A 22,589-nucleotide genomic window follows, 5' to 3' on the forward strand; every position below is an offset into this window, starting at 1 on the left:
AATGTATCAAAGGCTTTAACAAGGGTGATGCAAACAAGGTCATCATATTAAAATAACAGGGGAGGACTCGCATTAATGGATTTGAACTGGACAAATTTAGATTTTAGAAGGAAATGGGCAAGAATTGGTTTACGGGTGGTCAACGAATGGATTAGATTTAGTAACCATGTAGTGAGCGCTGAAACTATCAGTTGTTTTAAGAAACGGTTAGACAATTTTATGGATGGGGATGACAGGTAGTGATGGATATGGACCTGGCTAGTATAGGCCTAATGGTCTCTTGCAGTCGCCTTCATTCTTACGTTCTTATGGAATTGGACTCGATGCTTCTTACTTCGTGCACGAGGATTAGTAAAAAAAAAACTACTGAGATTAGTTTTTGATTATTTAGTAATTTAGTTTAGATAACATAATCTACCCGAAAACATGAAAGTAGACATTATATTTTGGTGCTTTAAAAGAAGTATGCCAGAAAGAGTATAATGTAATCGATCACAATTTTCATTGGTATTGCGTCATGAAGAATCGTTGTAAACAAAAGGACCAACCTTATACAGGCTACACGGTGCACCTAAATGGTTTACGGGAATGTAGTATTGCCGAAACAGAAGGTTTCAAAAGAGAATCTTTACATGAATAGTATTTTTCTACATATTTTTCGATTTTTTGATTGGCTGAAAAGTCCAAGAAATAGACATGGCAGGTCTGAGTGGAGTGTTAAAGCTGACTGACCTCGATGATTTCATAGCACCATCGCAGGTAAATCTGTATTTTTGTGAGTTGGAAGAATAGGCATAACCAGGGCTATCATCTGGGGGAAAATAAACACCCTAAAGATAAGAGATTTCGGTTCTGTTCCAGTAACACACATAAGCGTTTTTTTTCATTTTATTTTTTATTCACTTCAAAGCTAGGTAGGTCAACATGAAAATGGAATTCCTGATATTTGAGCTGAAGTAGTTCTCAGGGGATGCAGAAAGTCACTATGAGTACAATGCAATTTGAATTACCGTATTTTCGCGTATAGTGCACGACTTTTTTCCGTTGGAAGGGCCTAAAAATGGGGGGTGCGCGTTATCCGGTGGTGCGCATTATCTACGGTCTATGATAAAAATTCTGCGGCAGTGTGTGTAATTTTTTTCACAACAACATGACGATGTTGGCCGTCACAAAGTCGGGACGGCACACTTCTCTGTGACGTTCCATGAGAACAAAAAGAACAGCCATGGTGACATGAAAGAATATGTCAGCATGGGCTATATAAATATTTGGTATAGGTAGGTATCTATCGAATCTTATTTTTCATGTTTAAATAGGCCTAAACACCTTGAAACATGATCAATATTCATGATATTTGCCCATGTTCACAGCATCCTAGTTTGAATTTTTATGACTTTGTTGCTTCACTTTAGGTACGGTACAAATTCTGTTGCGGCCCTTCATAAACTCATGTCAAACACCTGACTACAACACCCTCTTTCGGGAGTTATATTAACTAAACGTCACCTCGATGAGAGACTGTCCTATTTCACCACTGTCATTGTAGGTTCAAAGCTAAAACAAAACAGTCTGTAGTTTGTTTCAGTATTAAATAAAAAATGGTAAAGACGAATTATTTCCTCAAGATATAACATGAAAAGTTTCTGTAAAAATCCCAAAATTTTTCTGTATATTTTACTTCCAATAAACTTTTTTTAGATCATATTTCCTACAAACTATTTAAGGTACATAGTAACAATAGAAAATTAATTATTAATTTTGTAAATTATAATGTATCAACGTAATATGCAATTTTGTGAGCGGAAATAAAAAACAAAAAAGTGCTAAAACAGATTTCGTAAGTAATGAAGTCATGTCGGACGAATGGTACACCATGTTTGTTATGATAGATGCTGATGTCGAAGAAATGAAAGGATGATAAATTAATTTGTCTAACCTAAACTAAACTAACCTAACCTGTGTTTAATAAATCATTACCTGCAAATTAAATGTCATCCGGCTCGTCCTCGTTGTTGTCGTCGTCGTGAGAGACGTTGGCAGACGACAAGATGGCGTCCCGAGCCTATGCTACCGACTTTGTTCATTAGCATATTTTCTTGTAGCATATTTTCATTTCCGCCCACAAAATTGCATATTACGTTGATACATTTTAATTTACAAAATTAATAATTAATTTTCTATTGCTATATTGCACCCATGGTCGAATCTAAAAAAATACCCCGGTATTCAATATGGAATGTCAGCATACACGGATTTGGTCATATATGGTAATTTTAGGAACCTAACCACCGTAAATAAACAGTAAATAAAGCTTTAATGTACTGTATAAAAGAGGGAAAATACACGAAAATAAAGATACATGTATTGCTGGACATTGTACATACAGTACATGTACGTATATGTATACACTTTCGCTTAACGACCAATTCGGTTAACGATGGCACGCTGGTCCCAATTGTCGTCGTTAAACGAGGAGTACCTGTAGTTGATTTATTTGAAGTATTTTCTTTTAAAATGTGTGATTTCCATGTAATCTGATCAAAGAGAAGTTATGTTTTAGCCTCTGCCAAATGACCGACCACAGCTACAAATATCATAACAAATTAGCATATGGTTGCATTATTTGAACTATTTTCTTTAAAATGTGTGATTTTCATGTAATTTGACCAAAGAAAAGTTACGTTTTTATCCTCTGCAAAATTACCAACCAGAGCTACGAATAACGTCAAATTAAATGAAAATCACACATTTTAAAGAAAATAGTTCAAATAATTCAACTATATGCAATCTATTACACTAATAACAGAATAGTAAGAAACTTAGTAGAGTGTAGTTTGATCCATACCACCAGTGATCATAGCTGTCGTCGGTAATATTACAGAGGATAAAAACGTAACTTCTCTTTGATCAAATTACATGAAAATCACACATTTTAAAGAAAACGGTTCAAATAATTCAACTATATACAGTCTATTACACTAATAACATAATAGTAAGAAACTTAATAGAGTGAAGTTTGATCCATACCACCAGTGATCATAGATGGCAGGCTGGACGGTATTCGGAGATATGGTCGGTAATTTTGCAGAGGATAAAAACGTAACTTCTCCTTGATCAAATTACATGGAAATTACACATTTTAAAGAAAATAGGTCAAATAATGCAACCATATGCTAAATTGTTATATGAAAGTGTGCATGTGAGCAAAAACCGTCATTGTTTGGGTTTGGTCAGCGATTAGCGTTATCAGATAATCTGACCCGATAGGAAAAAAAACTAATTTGTACTTATGATTTCTCAGCTCTCCCATAATACCCTGCCCTGGTTTTGGTATTAGAATAATCCATGAGACTAGTAGTTTTCCTTCATTTGGGTCTGTTGCCCATTTAATGGATTTTTTCAGCTCATTTTTTACGTTGAAACAAAAAAAAAAATTGATTTACTGCTGAACGCAGGCCGCCATGTTTATCTTATGTTTTTATGTACCGACATGTAACTGATAATGTGATTGGTTGAAATTTACTACGATCATAGTAAATACACTCGTGTGACCTTTTTATTAATCAAATTTCCTGCGATATGTAAATTTGGCAGTTTGAATGGCGTGCGCACAAAATGTCGCGTTATTGGTGGACGTCATCGATGGTGGCGCCTCTGGTGGTGTTTGACCTAGCTAATGGTACCAAATCAGGTCTATTTTGTCCCAGGAAATCGGGCCAAAAGTGTGTAGCCAAATCCACTTTTGGAAACATAGTGCCAAATTGACTTGAGGGGTTGGAAGTGCCCTAGACTTCGTTTTTCAAGCATCAGAAAGTTGGGAGAATTACGAAATAACTATTACCTTGATTAGCCAATATGGCAGCCCAAGGAATGACATATCAACAAGTACAGTTATTCACACAATGTTCAACAGTAAGATATAACTGGATTATACTACCTTACATTAGATTAGGTTAGAGTACCAGTATGGATCATGATAAAGCATGCAAAGATGATTTGACAGACACGTTTACATTGGCGGCTGAGGTGCTACAATACGTTTAATGTTGTCGTTACCCGACCTAATAGAAAAAACTCACTTTCTACTTAAGATTTCTCAGCTCTCCCATGATACCCTGCCCTGATTTTGGTAATAGAATAATTTGTGAGACTAGTAGTTTCCATTTATTTGGGTGTGTTACCTGTTTATTGGGGGTTTTCTAGCTCATTTTTATCATTGAAACATGAACAAATTTTCGATTTACTGCTGAATGCAGGCTGCCATGTTTTTTCATGTTTCTATGTACCAATAACTGATGATGTGATTGGTTGAAATTTGCTATGATCGTAGTAAAATACACTCGTGCAACATTTTTATGAATTAAATTTCCACGATATATAAATTTGGCTAGTTGAATGGCATGTGCATAAAATGATGCACTATTGGCAGACTTCATAGATGGTGGCACCTCTAGTGGTATTTGGCCTAGCTATCAAAGCCAGGTCTATTTTAAAATTTTACAATGGAATGTTAGGAGTGGCATTTTTTTTAGAAGTGCACACCTATGCAATATAGTGTTAGAAAATTAAATGGGTAAATTTTTAGAAGTGCACATCTATGCGATATAGCAATAGAAAATTAATTATAAATTTTGTAAATTACAATACATCAACATAATGATAATCATAATATGAGGTTTTCATGGCAGAACTCAATAACAGAATTTTTTTTAAAAAACAATCTACAGATGAAGTTGTGGTGGCCGAATGATACGCCATGTTTGTTTTGATAGATGCCTCGGTCAAAGAAATGAAAGGATAAATTTGTCTAGTCTAACCTAACCTAATCTAACCTACCTACATACATACATACATATACCAAGGCTTTTTCCCCCTTACAAGGGAGGTAGCCAAAAAGGAAAAGTCATAAAATCATTCCCACCCATTCCATCCCTGAATACACTCCACACCCCTCCACCCTCCCTCTTATCTTAGCTCCTCTCGGATGACGGGTCATCCCTGCACCCTGTCCACTGCCCTGGGTCAGAAGCAGTATCACAAGACACAGCATATCCACAGCAAGGCCACTTCATCAAATCGGCGACCCCCCCCCTCTCCGTCCCCCCATGCACAAAAGGAGAAGATGGGGTGAAATCCCTTCGGGCTGTGTCAAATTTTGCTCACACATACTACCTCACCCCCCATCCCCCCACCCATTCCACCTCATGCATCACATCATCCATATACAACCATTCTCCTTTCACCCCTGTCTTCTGTCCTCTCCCGTCCTTCCTCAACAGACATTCCCCTCTTCCCCAAAGCCCCCTTCACCCCATCCATCCACCTCTTCCCTAGGACGTCCCCTCATATTCACTCCCTCCACTTCTGCCTTCCATACCTCTTTTACTAGTCTTTCTTCACTCATTCTTTCTATGTGTCCAAACCACCCTAATACTCTTTCATCAACCCTATCTCCCAGCTCCTTTTCCACCCCTGTTCTCCTCCTCACCTCCTCATTTCTCACTCTAGCCTAGTAACCCCTATCATACTTCTCAGACACCTCATCTCAAACACATTCAAACTCCTTCTCTCTTCTTTTATGTTCCATGTTTCTGCTCCATACAGTGCTGTTGGCACAATCACTCCTTCATACAGTCTCCTCTTAGCATCCATTCCCAAATGTCTATTCCTCATTACACTCTTTAATCCACCAAAGCATTTACTCACTTCTCTCAATCTACATTCTACCTCCACCTTCACTCCACCTTTTCCTACCACATGTGCACCCAAGTATCTAAAACTATCCACTTCCTCCAGTCTTTCACCCTTAATGCTCACTTCCAGTCTACTGCCACTTTCACCCCTTGTACATCTCATCACCTTACTTTTACCCACATTTATCTTTAGCTTTCTTCTATCACATACTCTCCCAAACTCTGCCACCAACTTCCTCAATCCCTCCTCTGATCCTGCCACAAGCGCAGTGTCGTCCGCAAACAACAGCTGGCTCACCTCCCACTTTTCTCCATTTTCTTTAACCATCTCCAATCCCTGACCCACTACCCTAGCATTTACCTCTCGCACCACCCCATCCATGTGTAAGTTGAACAGCCAGGGCGACATAACGCATCCTTGACGAAGTCCCACCTTTACCTCGAACCATTCACTCTCTCCATTTCTAATCCTGACACAAGCTCTACTACTCTCATAAAGACTCTTGACAGCTCCTAGAAGCTTTCCTCCTATCCCATATATCTGCATAACCTCCCACAGTGCCTTTCTGTCTACCTTATCGTAAGCTTTTTCCAGATCCATAAAAGCCCAAAAAACATCCTTCCCCTTTCCTATAGCTTTCTCACATATCTGTCTTACCACAAAAATCTGATCTACACAACCTCGACCTGTCCTAAATCCACACTGTTCCTCACCAATTACTCCCTCTGTTCCTCTCCTAATCCTCTCAATCTAGATCATCCCATAAGCCTTCCCAGCTACACTTAACAAGCTAATCCCTCTGAAACTACTACATTCACACTTGTCCCCTTTTCCCTTGTAAATTGGAACTATACAGGCACTCCTCCAGTCCTCCAGCACTCTACCCTCTCTCCAGCAAACATTAAATAACCTCACCAGCCAGTCCACCATCACTGCACCTCCTTTTTTTTAGACATTCTGCATGGCATCCATCCAGACCAGGTGCCTTACCTGCTTTCATCATCTTCACAACTGCCTTCACCTCATCCTTATTTCTCCTCCATTTTCCTCACTCATCACGGTCATATTCTTAGCATTTCCCACTGCAACTATCTTTCCCTCCCTATTCTCCTTCACATTTAGCAACTCCCTAAAATATTCTGCCCATCTTCCCCTTACTGCCTTCTCTTCCATTATCATCTCTCCATCTGCACCTTTTACCTTTTCTTCTCTACTTGATTTGCCTCCTCTTCCTCTCTTAATTTCTTTCCAAAACATATTTTTATTACTTTAAAAATGTTCTACCATACTCTTACCCCATTTCACATCTGCTCTCCTCTTTGCCTCCTTTACCTTTTGCTTTACTTCTCTTTTCTTTTCTTTGTACCTCTCATATGACTCCCTCGTCCTATTTTGTAACCAATCTGTGAAAGCTCACTTCTTCTCTTCTGCAACCTTCTTTGTTTCCTCATCCCACCATTCACTACCCTTTCTTCTATTTCCTCCTGTCCTTCTTGTTCCACACACCATTTTTGCACACTTTGTGACTCCCTCCTTGAACCATCCCCATTCCTCCTCCACACCTAGCTCTACTCTATCCTTCACTCCCTCCCACTCCTCCTTCAGCTTCTTCTTGTACTCCTTCTCCTTTTCCTTTTCATTTAAAGAGTTCACTCTAAGCACCTCCCTACCTTTTGTCCCTTTCCTCTTTCTCCATCTATCCTCCACTCTCAACTTACCTTCCACCAAAAAATGATCTGATATTCCCCCACCCTCTCCCCTTAGCACATGTACATCCTTAACTCTTCCTATAATAATCCTATTTACCACTACATAATCCATTAATGCTCTACCACCCTTCCATCCACCACCCTCTCCCATGTGTACTTATGCTTGACTTTCTTCCGAAACATTGTATTTGCTATCATTAACTCTCTTTCTATACACATTTCCACCATCAAGTCTCCACTACGATTCTTTCCTGGAACTCCACATTTCCCAACCACTCCATCAATTGGACCATTTCCTATCCTAGCATTAAGGTCTCCCAATACTATCACATTGACATTTCTTCCTAAATCCTCTATGCACTCATTTAAATCTATCCAAAAGGCCTCCCTTTCTTCTACGCTTTTCTCACTGCCAGGCCCATATGCACTTACAAAGACCCACATCTCCTTTCCCAGTTTCACCTTCATCCACATTATCCTTGAGGAAACCTCCTTCCACTCCACTACACATTTACCTATCTCTTCACTTACTAGAATAGCCACCCCTTCCCTCCCTCGCCCTCTCTTCACTCCTGATAACCTCCCACTTACACTCCCAAACTTACACTCACCCTTCCCTTTCAACTTAGTTTCACTCAAAGCCAACACATCCATCTTTCTTCTCACAAACATACTACCTATCTCTTCCCATTTACTCTCATCTGTACCACATCCACACACATTAAAAAACCCAAACCTTAGGGTGCTGGTCGGAAAACTCCCAGACCCTCTTATGCCTTTGCTTTTTCTTTTAGGAATGTCCCCTGTGGGGCTACAAGGAGAAGGATGCCTAGTCCCAATCCCCGTCCCTTTCTTCGCACCTCTTACAATCCAAGTGGGAATACTTGGTGGCAGTATTCATTTCCCCCACCACAGGGAATTCCCCCACCACAGAGAATTCCCCCACCACAGAAAATGAAAACTCAGAGAAATGGTAAAGGACAGCAGCAAGGGGTTGGGGGACAGCATAACGGAGGGACAGTCGTAGTATAAAAGTGTCATCATTTCTCTATGAACAGAGTTTTCCTCTATCATAGACAAAATGATGTGTGGCTCTGGTCCATAGGGGTGCCCCATATAGACCCTAAAGTATCAACTGCATGCTACTTTGCCACAATAGCAAGCAGCCAATACCCCAGACGGGGAGCCAATACCCTACCTAACCTAAACTATGTAACCTAACCTAACCTATGCAACCTTACGTAATCTAACCTAACCTACATAACCTAACCAAACTTATATTTAGTAATACAGTGCATCAAATTCTAAAGATCATCCAGGTTGTTAGCTTTGTCACAGATGCTGACGGGCTGATTATTATTGTACCTTGGGCAATTAAGAGATGATGGCAGAACCCTGTGTTCTTTCAAGTCCAAGGGGTAAATGTTTAGTTGTGTACACCTATATGATATAGCAATAGAAAATGATTAATTTTGTAAATAATAGATCAACATAATATGTAATTTTCATGGTGGAAATCAATAACAAAGTTGGTAAAACCTATTTATTAACAACCTAAGTTGCGGCAGTTGAATGATATGCCATGTTTGTTTTGATAGATGCTGAGGTTGAAGAAATGAAAGGATGAAAAGTTAGTCTTCTAACTTAACCTAACCTATGTAACCTAACCAACATTTAGTAATTTGATACTTCAAATTCTAAAGATCATCTGGGTTGTCATCGTCATTGTTGTCATGGATGCTGACAGCCTAATTATTATTGTACCTTGGGCAATTAACAGATGACAGCAGAACCATGGTGTTCTCTCATAAAGTCCAAGGAAGGGAGTTTTCCTGTTATTGCCCCACCACTAATTTTTTTATTTTTATGTTGTCTTTGATTTTGTTTATCTAGTTATTGCCCCACCTAACCTAACCTAACCTAAGATAAACCAAATCAAAGAAAACGGAAAAAAAAAAAAAAAAAAAAATTAGTGGTGGGGCAATAACAGGAAAGATCCCAAGGAAGCCCTATGTCTTTGTAACAGTGCTTATTAACATCACTTGAAGTTGGAGAATGCCCGGTCCACAATGTGAAAGCCATGGTCTGATAGTGACTGGACTAGCATGGCATCTGGACCATATTGTAGCGGCTTCGTTCATTAATAAATTTGCTAGTAGCAGGGTTTTTTGTTTTTTATTTCTGCCAAGGAATTAGGATATTATGTTCATGTATTATAATTCACGAAATTAATATTTAATTTTCTAATGTTATATCACATAGGTGTGCACAACTAAAATAATACTGTCCAAGGAAGCCCTATTGTCTTTGTAACAGCACTTATTGATATCACTTGGAGTTACAGCACTTTTTGGTATCACTTGGAGTTGGAGACCACCCAGTCCACAACATGAAAGCCATTGTCTAACTGATAGTGACTGGACTGGACAGATGACAAAATGGCATTTGGACCATAGCTTTGTTCATTAGTAGATTTATTTGTAGTAAGGTTTTTTGTTATTTCCACCAAGAAAATCACATAATATGTTCATGTATTATAATTTATAAAACTAGTATTTAATTTTTTAATGCTGTATCACTTAGGTGTGGACAACTAAGATAATACCATTAAATATTGTGACAAAGTGCAATCTCCCCTCATGAGTGAAATAATAACACAAAAAGAAATAATGGAGGAATTAACAAATCTTGATGTTAGGAAATTACATAGTCCAGACGGAACTGCAAACTGGATACTAAAAGAATGCAAAGAACTAATGGACAAGATATATAACACAAGTTGCTCACTTAAAGAAGGAAAATTACCAAAAGACTAAAAAAATGCCAACATTGTACCAATATATAAAGTAGGAAACAAGGAAGAACCAACTAAATACAGACTGGTCTCTCTAACAAGTACTGTAGCCAAAGTTTGTGAGAAAATTATCAAGAATAGATGGGTAAAACATGTGGAATAAAATAATATAATAAACCCAAGACAATTTGGGTTCAGACAGGGAAGATCATGTACCACAAATTTAATCTGTTTTTACTCGAGACTAATAGGTATAATACAAAAAAGGGATGGATGGGCTGATTGTGCTTTCTTGGACTTACAAAAAGCCGTCAACAAGGTACCACACAAAAAAAAAAAAAAAAAAAAAAAAAAAAAAAAAAATTGGAAAACTTAGGAGGGATACAAGGCAACCTATTGAATTAGATGGAGGACTTCCTGAATGGTAGAAAAATGAGAGTAATACTCAGAAAAATATTTAGGTTGAAAGGAGGTGATAAGTGGAGTAACGCAAGGATCTGTATTGGCCCCAATAATGTTCGCTATTTTATGTGAATGACATGGATGATGATGTGGAATGTTACATAAGCTTCGTTGCAGATGATGCTAAATTGTTGAGGAAAGTAAAAACTGAAACAGATTGCGAATCACTACAGGGAGACCTGAACAAGGTTTGGAAAAGTCAGAAACGGGAAGTGGACTTCAACATTAAGAAGTGTAGCATAATAGACTTTGGAAAAAGTAGAAATAGAATATCAGGAAAATATAAAATTGGAAATAAGGAAGTAAAGAAAGTGGGATCTGAAAAAGATCTGGGAGTAATTATCTCAAACAACTTGTCCTCTGATAAATAAATAAACAAAATTGTCGGAGAATCTTATAACTTGCTAAGATCAGTAAAAGTGGTATTTACCTATTTGGACAAAGAAATTACTGAAAAAATATTAGTCACACTAATAAGGCCTAGACTGGAATATGCAGTGACATTATGGTCACCCAGTACCAAAAATAATATAAAGAAAATTGAAAGAATCCAGAGAGCAACCACAAAAATGGCTCCAACACTTTCAAACTTGTCATATGAAGAGAGACTGGCTAAATTAGAGGTACCGACTTTGGAGCAAAGAAGAGAGATAGGTGACTACTGACCATCTATAGAATCATGAAGGGCATGGAAATACTTGATAGAGAGGACTTGTTAAATTGGGACAAGATAAACACATAGTACAGGGAAAGAAACTCAAAAAAGATAGTTATAGAAGAGATCTGAAGAAGAACAGTTTTCCACACAGAGTGGTGGACACTTGGAACAAACTGGACAAAACAAGAGTGTGTGCAAAAACCATACATGAATTTAAGAGCAAACTAGACACTGCGAGATACAAAGGTGGGACACCACAAGCTTAGGTTCCCTTCCTGTAAGATACAACTAGGAAAATTACCTGATGATAATTTTTCTTAAATTCTTTGACTATGGTCGAGTAAATTACATTTTCTGGTAATAAATTTTAGTAGTCTATTATTCTTTGAGTAAAGATTTTTTTATGATATTTGTTATTGAATATTTCTTGAAAATCTTCCATGTCCTCTTCAATCTTGTCTTTTCATTTGGAATAAGTTTGTGCTGTCAATCTGTTCTTTTCTATTGATGATTTTATGGGTTTCAACTTTATCTCCTTTCATCAAGTGTTGTTAATGTCAGCTTATTAACCTTTCTTAATATGTTAATCATCTTAATTCAGGCACCAATTTAGTAGATCTTTGAGCTTTTTCAGTTTTGTTGATGTCTATTCTCAGATGTGGAGACCACACTTGAACAGCATATGCTCAGTATGGCCTTACATATATTTTACACAAAATGTCTTTGGCCCATTTGAATACCTCTGTTAGATCACCCCACACCAGGAAACAGGAAAATAATTAAAGAAATATGAAAAGTCAGACCTGACACTGAAACCAAACTCAATACTTCAATAACAACCCCCAGGCATAATCCTCTCAGAAGAAAACCCTCTCACACCTTATAAGGACCACAGTGGCACACTTGAGCTCAGGACACCAGCATTAAATCAGTACCAAGAAAGATTTGAATGTAACAAAAATAGCTGAAGGAAAAAATAATCTAGAATCAATTATGGTACAAGTCGAAGGTAAACAACGAAGAAAAGAAAATTTGCAGTGCCTCCTAAAACACAAGACTGGACAGAAAGGGATCATTCCAAGTTACTAGAAGATACAAAAGATGACTTAATTGAAATACTGAAAGATGGAGGAAATACAGTAATTATGGATGACTTTAATTCAAAAGAAATATGTTGAGAAGAAATGGCAGTGAAGGGGGGAGAGAAACACTGGGGCAATGTACTCCTTGACTTGACCATTGAATACACAATGACCCAGTGGATTAGAGAAAATACTAGATACAGAGTAAATGAAGAACCCTTAAAATTAGACTTAATATTTACGATAGAACCTGAGATTATCAAAAAAATTGATTACAAAACTCCAATAGGAAAAAATGACCATGTACTAATAGAAATGGAATTGAAAGAACAAATGGATCAAAGCAAAAATGATAAACATAGAATAGGAAGACCAATGTATAATAAAACAAACTTTGAGAAACTTAAAACGTTCTTTCGCAATGCAAACTGGGAAAAATTCCAAAATGAAGATACAGGGATAGAAGAAAAATGCAACATACTAAAAGAAATTTATAATGAAGGAGTGAACAAATATGTGCCACAACAAAGAATAGAAAAAACATACATAAAAAGCTGGTACAACAAAAGATGTAGTGAAGCTAAGGACAAAAGAGACAAAGCTTGGAAAAAATGGAAAAGAGATAAGAAACCAAGCAAATGGCAAACGTGCATCAAACTAAGAAACGAATATGTAAAAATACGCAGAGATGAAAAGAGAAACTACAAAAAAAAAAAAATATAAAAGACAAATGTAAGGAAGAACCCAAACTATTTTTCAAGTATGTAAATGGAAAACTGAAAAACAAACAAGAAATAGAAAAACTGCGCCGAGGTAAAAAGGAATATACAGAAGAACTGAAATGGCTGAAATTATGAACAACCACTTCAGATCAGTATTCACAATAGAGAACTCACCTAACAGTGTAGAAAGAGAGAGTTATCCCCAGCAATGAAAGAAAAAAATGTAACACAAAAAGAAATCAGTGACCAAATTAAAACCCTTGATGTCAGAAAATCACATGGCCCAGATGGAATTGCTAACTGGATACTGAAAGAATATATGGAAGAATTAACTGACAAAATTTATAATATAATTAAATTCTCGCTTAACCTCTTCACTACGGGGCACATCGCACGTCTGGCAGCATTAGCTGCCCGACGTGTGATGTTGCATCATAATAATCGCATTATAAAAAATAAAGTCAGTGCTCAATCGTTCGTTCTCTTTCACCCGTGTATTTTGATAACCATAAAAAACTGATGAAGCCAGTTTAGAGAGAATGAAAATTACGTAGGTACGACTACAATAAATATAATCAAGATGGCGACGTCGGCCACGAGTACCCACTTGCTCCTCACGACGCCTACGTAGGCGTCACCGTATGGAAGTGGTTAAAGAAGGAAAAGTGCCATTGGACTGGAAGAAGGCAAACATTGTACCAATTTATAAGGGAGGTGATAAGGAAGATCCATTTAACTACAGACCGGTCTCACTAACAAGCACAATAGCAAAAATTTGTGAAAGAGTTGTCAAAAACCGATGGGTTAGATACCTGGAAGAAAGATCTATACTGAACCCAAATCAATTTGGATTTGGACAAGGGAGATCATGTACAACAAATATAATCTACTTTTACTCAAGATTAATAGACATAATACAAGAAAGATGGGTGCGGACTGTGCTTTTCTGGACCTGCAAAAGGCATTCAATAAGGTACCACATAGGAAATTAATAAAGAAGATAGAGTCAAAAGGTGGTGGCATCAGAGGAAAATTATTGGAATGGATGAAAGACTTCCTGATTGGGAGGAAAATGAGAGTTGTAATTAGAGAAAAATTCTACAACTGGGAAGAAGTAAAAAGCGGTGTCCCGCAAGGATCAGTACTGGTCCCGATCATGTTCGCCGTATACATTAATGACATGAGTGAAGGCATGGAGTGCTATATGAATTTCTTTGCAGATGATGCAAAATTACTAAAGAAGGTAAAAACGGAAGAGGACTGCAACTCGTTGCAACAAGATCTGGATACGATCTGGAATTGGACTCAAAAGTGGGAAGTAAGATTTAATATAAAGAAATGCAGTATAATGGAATTTGGAAAGAGTAAAAACAGAATATAAAAAGATTACAGAATTTGGGGGAAAAAAAGGAAACTCAGAAAAAGATCTTGGAGTGATGATTGGAAAGGAAATGAAACCAGATAAGCATATAAATAAAATATTCGGAGAAACCTACAACTTATTGAGGTCAATCAAAGTGGCATTTGCTTATATGGATGAAGAAATGATAAAGGAAATACTAACTACAATAATAAGACCAAAACTTGAGTACGCAGCATCACTTTGGACACCCAGTACCAAAAAGAATATTAAGAAACTAGAAAGATTACAAAGAGCGACAACCAAACTAGCACCGACTCTTGCCGAACTAACATATGAGCAAAGACTGTCCAAATTGAATCTACCAACTCTGGAACAAAGAAGAGAAAGAGGAGACTTGCTAACTATCTACAGAATAATGAAAAGAATGGAAGTTTTAGACAGGAACGACTTGTTAGTGTGGGACAACGGTAAAACGAGAGGACACGGAAAAAAAACTGAAAAAGGATAGTTATAGAAAAAACTTGAAAAGGAACAGTTTCCCACACAGAGCAATAGATACATGGAACAAATTAGACAACAAAACAGTATGTGCAAACACTATACAAGATTTTAAGATAAAACTTGATACGGAGAGATACAAAGGTGGGTCTCCACGAGCATAGCTCCCCTCCCGTATATTACAACTAGGTAAATACAACTAGGTAAATACCTCAGAATAGGCTTGGCTACAGATTCAAACTGCCCTAGATGCAACCAGCACATGGAGGACACAGAACACCTCATACGAAAACAGGCCACAACGAGCATAGCTCCCGTCCCGTAAAATACAACTTGGTAAAATACTGTAATGTCCCACACTATCAGCCCCCAAGACAACAGGATATCTTCTCTGAGTGATTTATGGCCCCATCTAGAGGCTGTTGCCAGTTACTTAAAGTCCACAGGTCTTCATCAAGAGATTGATCAGTTCATTGATTACATACACATACAATTAGGAGAGATGAGGTTGATGCTTTTAATTTTAGGCCTTCTCAAAGAGAAAATTACCCATTAAAGACATGGGAAGTGGGCATTTAACATCATTATCTTAGCATAAAAGAGGTGGTTCCAGCTTTGGGAAAAAGTCTGAGAGGAGAAATAGTAAGTCTTTTCATCTCATTGCTCAGGTTAGGAAACTTTAGTTTGCTTACGTTACAAGACATTGATTTTTACACAAATGAAATATTTTGAAGCTCACAAGGGTAAGTAATCTCATTAGAGAAATTTATCAGAATGACACCGAGGCTAAAATATTATTAGATTACCCCCATGATTATGAGAAATGACCTGGATGCAACTGATCAGATTGACAATAAGTTGTAGTTGGGTCATTTTAGGAGAAATGGTTCATGTCCAGTGAGAATAAAGATCAAATTGCAAGCCATAGTATATGGGGTAATCAGCAAGTCTTGAAAGTTAGCAGAAGAAAAGTTTAAAGATAGAGAAGGAAAGATCTAACTGAAGATGAACATGTAAGGACATGGGAACTTGTATAGGGAGCCAAAGACAAAAATTAAATGAGGATGGAAAAAGAAAAAGAAGTTTTTCTTAAGAATTCTCAGCGTGAGGAAGCTGCTACTTCCTGGGCCTCTCGCAGAGGCTGCTGATTCTCCTCATCGAAGACGGTGGCGATGCACTTTTGCAGGTCTCAACAACGACCACGCCAGAAAGTTCCTCCACATATTATTCTGGGAGGCATTCCAATACCCTATGAGCAGTCGACTAAGTTTCTTGGGGTAATTTTTGACCAAAACCTTATGTGGAACAACCACATACTCAATCTTAGACAATCTTCCCTCTCCGCCCTCAACATCTTAAAGATGGTTTCTGGACACGACTGGGGAGCGGAGCAGCCTTCGCTCCTCAGATTATACCACGCCCTCATAAGATGCCGGCTGGATTACGCGTGCCAGATCTATTCCTCGGCAAGTGCGACGTCCCTCCGCTCCCTCGATACAGTACACCACCAGGCTTTGCGATTGTGTACTGGTGCCTACCGTACCTCTCCTGTCGAATCCCTCTACGTCCTCTCTGGTGATTTGCCGCTTTCTAACCGAAGGGAGCCACTTTTACTTTCCTTTTACTTCAAGTGCAAATCGTTCAGAAAGATACCATCTTTTGACGTGGTTAATAACGTAAGACTCAGGGATACGTACAACACCAAAAGATCGGCTTCAGTCCCAGCACACATACGCGCGCTCCGTCTACTTGAGGAGGGAAGCGACTGCCCCCTTAAGGTGTCCGAATCCAGAAACTTTGATACCCCGCCTTGGTGCAAGCCCATTCCCGAGTTCTGCCCCATGGAACAATTAAAAAGTGGACACCTGCCCTACATCGTTGCTGCCTCGTTTGAGGAGCATAAAGAATCACATGCCGACTCCATCGCGGTCTATATTGACGGGTCAAAATCTCCCGCTGGTGTGGGCTGCGCAGCCGTAACATTGTCTCAAACTTTCACGGCAAAATTACCCTTCACCTCATCTGTCTTTACGGCTGAACTTTACGCAATTTTACTCGCTTTGAAGCACTTCATTTTTAATTCAGATTTGAATGATTTTACCATTTATAGCGACTCTCAATCATCAATTTTATCACAGCAGCCAGGGGAAAAACTGTCCGATTCTGCTGGTCCCCTGGACACGTTGGTATCATTGGCAATGAGAAGGCGGACAGAGCGGCCAAATCTGCGGTGGCCCGTCCCTTACCATCGCGCGGGGACTCTCCCTTCTCCGACATCCGCACTACCATCTCCTCCCGCGTGCGTAGAAAGTTTGACACCACCTGGGACAATATTAGAACGAACCAAAAGCTACGGAGCATAAAATGTTCTGCAGATCGCTGGCCACTTCTTTCCCACCACAACCGTTTCTATCCGAAACTTTTAAACCGTTTACGTATTGGACATACAAAGGTAACCCACGAATTTTTATTCTCTCTTCCCCGGATTCCCCCTTCTTGCGAGAGGTGTGGCTCCCCCTTTTCTGTTCGTCATTTCCTGCTCGAGTGCAGATACTACGAGCCTTGGCGGCGGAAGTGGGGCCTCCCTCCTTACCTCCGTAAGATGCTTGGTGCTACACCCATGATACAACCCCTTGTAGGATTTTTAAAAGACGTTAATTTATTCTATCATATTTAATCTTAACTGTGTCGTACCTATGTATTGGTAATCTTACTTCTATTGTAGTTCGCTACTTAATGTCTAGGCTTCGTATATATTTCGTAGATTATTTTAATAATTAGTCAGACAATAACGTAATTTTTTTAATTTTTAGAATTTAATATTTTAACCTCGTTATCTATTTTATCCCATGGCACAAATGGTCTAACAACCCTGTGCCGGGCTTTTGCCCACTCTAATTAATCAATCAATCAATCAGCGTGAGGAAATTTTGAAAGACAGGAGGGCAATATTGCAAGAATATTATACTAATGTTGATGGTTTATTGTAAGCCAGTTTGGAGATAAGTGATTACTTGGTGGTAAATGATCCTGATATTTGTGCTAAATAGAAACCAGACTCCCCCAAAAATATATATACAGCTGAGGAATGACAGATATGCCACCTGGAGTAGAAACAGAAAAGAAGGGTGGTGGGGGTGATGGTTGTTGTGAGAAATGACATAATGTTGGAAGAAGCAAATCTGAGTTAAAGATGAGCTGAAGCAACCCGCCTAAACATTAAAATTACAAAGGATTACATATGCAGAGCATGCCGACAGGAGACCTTTTGGTCCACATCTAGGTCGGATGTGAAAAAATCATAATAATGATAAATGAATAAGTAAAAACTATAATAATGTAAATAATAAATAAATGCATAGGTATACTTAAATAATAAACAAACTGGTAAATAGTAAATAATAATAAGTTGACATATAACTAATAATAAATGAGAATCAAACAAATAATAATAAACAAACGGACAAATAGTATAAAATAAATGATAGTCGTTACAGCATCTTGCTTAGATGTTTATCTAAATGATTCTTAAAGCTTTGAACTGAACTACATTGCACTGCCTCTGCAGGAAGTTTATTCCATTCATTAACTACACAGTTGGTGAAGTTGTTTCTACCCACTTCTAAATTAAATCTATTTCCAGACAGTTTGAGACCATTGTTTCTTGTCTGATTCTCATTCAGTGTAAAATTTTGCCACTTTTGATGTTGTCAATTCCCTTTAGAATCTTAAAGACCTGTATCAAGTCACCTCTGAATCTACGCATTTTTAGGAAAACAGATTCATATGTTTTAGTCAATTTTCATATGATTTATTTTTTATATTTGGAATCAGTTTTGTGGCTTGCTGTTGTACTTTTTCCAATCTGTCACTGTCTTTAATGAGATTCAGTGACCATACGAAAACAGCATATTCCAAATGTGGACGAACTAACGACTTATATAGCTTGTTAATTAGAGATGGACTTTTGAAGTCAAAAGATCTCACAATCAGTCCTAGAATCTTATTTGCTTTCTCAGAGGCTGAAATACACTGCTTGGATGATTTGAGATCATTATTGATAATTATGCCAAAATCCTTTTCACTATCCACTTTTGTTAACGAATTTCCAAATAACTTGTTATCGTACTTATTGTTATTTTTACCTATGTGCATTACCTTGCATTTAGTTGTGTTAAATTTCATTAGCCACTTTTCAGACCATTGCTGTAATTTATCTAAATCTTCCTGAATATCTAATTGGTTTAAGTAATCATTTGTCATTGCGCACAGTTTTGTATCATCAGCAAATTTGGAAACAGTAGATTTTAGTCCATGGTCTATATCATTTATATATACCATGAATAGAAATGGCCCAAGAACGGAACCCTGAGGAACTCCACTTGTAACATTTTTCCATCTACAAGTTTTTCTATTTAAAACAACTCTCTGTTTTCGATTTACTAGTCCAACGTAATAGGCTACCACTTATTCCATGTGAAGCTAATTTAGTAAGTAGTCTTTTGTGTGGGACAGTATCAAAAGCTTTTGCAAAGTCTAGATATGTTAAATCTATATTGTTTCTTTTGTCATAATTCGAGATAACTGTGTTGTAGAATTCGAGTAAGTCATGCAAGACCGTTTCCGTCTGAAACCATGCTGGCTATCATTTATCAAACAGTTACTTTCTAAATTATGTTTGATAGCATCTCTGATGATAGTTTCCATGATTTTTCCTACAATTGAAGTCAAACTCATAGGCCTGCAGTTATTTGGTTTCTTTTTGTCACCTTTTTTGAATATGGGAGTAATGTTAGCTAGCTTCTATTCTCTTGGGACATCTCTCCGGATATGATGGATTTCTTGAAAATAATTTCTAATGGAACAACAATCTCATTTTTCATTTCCTTTAAGATTCCTGGATGACAACCATCAGGCCATGGTGTTTTATTAACTTTGAATTTCTCTATACACCTTTTAATTTTTTCTTTTGTTATATTAAGCATAGTAAGTTTACCCCAGACTTTTCACAGGTTTCAGTTTGGAGTTCACTTTGAGGTGTTTTGTTTACAAATACTGAGCTAAAATAATTGTTTAAAATATTATACATTCCTTCATTTGAATATTCAAGTTGACCATCAGCAGATAATAGGGGACCAGTGTGATTCCTAACAACCTTTTTATCTCTAATGTAACTATAGAATTCTTTGGGATTCTCTTTGGATTTATCAGCGATATCATTTCGTATTGTCGTTTTTGTTTTTTTATTGTCTTTTTTAAATCTCTCTGTATTAGTACATAACTTTGATAGTCAATTGATGCACCCAAGCACTTATATTTCTTGTAAGCCTGTCTCTTTTTAACAATACTTTTTTTCTGCCTCTTTGTCAAGCCATTTTGGGCGAGCCTGATTTGGGGGATGTCTGTCCTTAAAAGGAATGTAAGTATGAATCATCTTAGCATATTTTGAAATATTTCCCAGATCTGATCTACAGGTCTTTCGCTTAATTTTGCCTCCTAATCTGTAAGCTGAAGCTCCTGATGTAGTCCTATGAACTGAGCTTTACTGAAATCAGGTATTTTAGAAACACAAGCATCTATTCTAAAAAAAAATTAGTAGTTTGAGTCTAAGTTGTGATCGCAGTTTGCAACAGTTTCACCAACTTCTACATTGGTTATCATGCTTTCACAGCTAGTGATCAATAGATTGAGTAAGTTTCCATGAATAAGGGCTGAATAAAGGAGACCTCATGGTTACATCTCTGCAAGACAAAATCTTGGAATGAAACTGGATATCAAGAAATGTTAGACACATCTCCATAGAATAAAATATTGGACAGAGTAAAATATAGTCCTTGGAGATTTTAATTGTAGTGGGGTTAACTGGGAGGAGTGGGAAGCAAGTGGCAAGACATACCTGAGGAAATACCTTGTTAGATAATGCAATGAAGAACACAATGACCCAATTGGTAAAGGAGCTAAGAGGAGATAACATTCCTACAAGGTTGGATCTGGTACATACTAAGGATCTAGGCCAGTGTTTCTCAACCTTTTACCCTTGCGTAACCTTTAAAATAAATTGCATGTCTCAAGGAACCCTTGCGCAAAAAAACACAAAAAAAAACATATCTTTCTCATTTTATTTTCATTGTAATAATAGGTTAGATAGGATGATGTCTATATTACATTATTACAATAATCTTTTGCGGAACCTTAGGGTTCTGCAGAACCCTGGTTGAGAAATGATCTAGGCATTGTTGGCTTTTTGAAATACCTTTTCCCCATAGGAAAATTTTACCATGTAACAATTGAATTTCAGCAGATGGAGGAGGAAACAGAGGCTGCAAGAGAGACCTGGTTAAACAGATTGATTAATTTTATATGAAGAAACTTGGTGGTTCTATCACATGATTATTTTAGATTAAATTGTTGACTTCCAGGAATGCATAAAACCAGTGAAAATTGAAAAACCATCTTCAAATGTGCGAGGGGTCATCCGTATTGAAGAAGATGGTGCAGACCCTTTGCTCTCAATGGTATGTAACAGCATTTGTTGAACTTGTTTATCAGAATGGCTTAAGTACTGGTATTTTAGTATGCTCTTTATTTTTTTTTTTTTATGTATTTTAATTTCTCTCTTATAAAAGTGCCAAGTTATCATTAGGTCAACTGTAAATCCAGTTTTTTTCTAGTTTTTATTACATTTATGTAGTTAAATTTTATAAGAATGTCATTAAATATACTTTTGTGTGATTACTGATTGATTGTATGTTATTTACTGTTATTGCATTTATCCACAACAGAGAGCAGAGAGGTCTACGTATGAGAAAGCCAAGATTACTCTGAATGACTGCCTGGCATGCAGTGGTTGCATTACTTCAGCTGAAGTTGTTCTAGTCAACCAACAGAGCCATGAAGAATTTTACCGGTAAGCTAGTTCCTGCTACTGGATCTGTGGAACCTATACATTACACATCAAAATAAAGAATATGATATATCTTAACAAATATTCAGGTACCACTCTTCATACCAGGATTGCATTGTGGAAAAACAGTACATAAAACACCATTTAAGGCCAGTGACAGTGAAATAATATAAATAGGAGCTATTTCACTGTCAGGTGTGAATTTCATATTTGCACCAATTTGAGCACTACACTAATTGTAATATACACAAAAGAAACCATGTGGGCCCCCCAAAAGATTTATATGATTAAAGTATTTAAATGACATTTTTACAACATTGGCAAGATGTGTTGGTGAGCCTATAATAGTGTACAAATTTCCATGAGGTTTGTTATTTATAATTCTTGTATTTATTAGGAAGTGGTGTGTTCTGAAAGTCTATTGATTCTCTCTAAATTAGAAATTAATAATATACCAAATTCTGTTTTCATGTTCTAGAGTACTGGAATCAAATAAGCAGAAGACAGAAGGGGAGGCAAGCATCATTGCAGTCTCTCTCTCACCTCAAGCAATTGTATCAATTGCCCACAAATATAGTCTTACCCCAGATGAATGTGCCAAGAAATTATCAGGTATTTATTAATATTCCATTTTTTCAATTCATTATACATCTGTAACAAAATGCCTTTTTCCCCTTATTAGGGGGGTTGTTTAGCCAAGTCA

General features: G+C 37.4%; 1 protein-coding gene across 1 annotated transcript in view; it reads left to right on the plus strand.

The window, feature by feature from the left end:
- The first annotated feature begins 511 nt into the window (after positions 1 to 511).
- Positions 512 to 22,589, plus strand: part of LOC143026615 (cytosolic Fe-S cluster assembly factor narfl) — a 62,035-nt gene continuing 39,957 nt past the window's right edge. The window contains exons 1-4 of the mRNA XM_076187320.1: positions 512 to 759; positions 21,402 to 21,497; positions 21,765 to 21,889; positions 22,365 to 22,498. Coding sequence (XP_076043435.1) covers positions 697 to 759; positions 21,402 to 21,497; positions 21,765 to 21,889; positions 22,365 to 22,498 — 418 coding nt within the window. The 5' untranslated portion in view covers positions 512 to 696. The remainder of the gene's footprint in view (positions 760 to 21,401; positions 21,498 to 21,764; positions 21,890 to 22,364; positions 22,499 to 22,589) is intronic.

This window comes from Oratosquilla oratoria, chromosome 6 (genome assembly GCF_046742065.1).
Source record: "Oratosquilla oratoria isolate Oo_2021 chromosome 6, ASM4674206v1, whole genome shotgun sequence".
NCBI lineage: Eukaryota > Metazoa > Arthropoda > Malacostraca > Stomatopoda > Squillidae > Oratosquilla > Oratosquilla oratoria.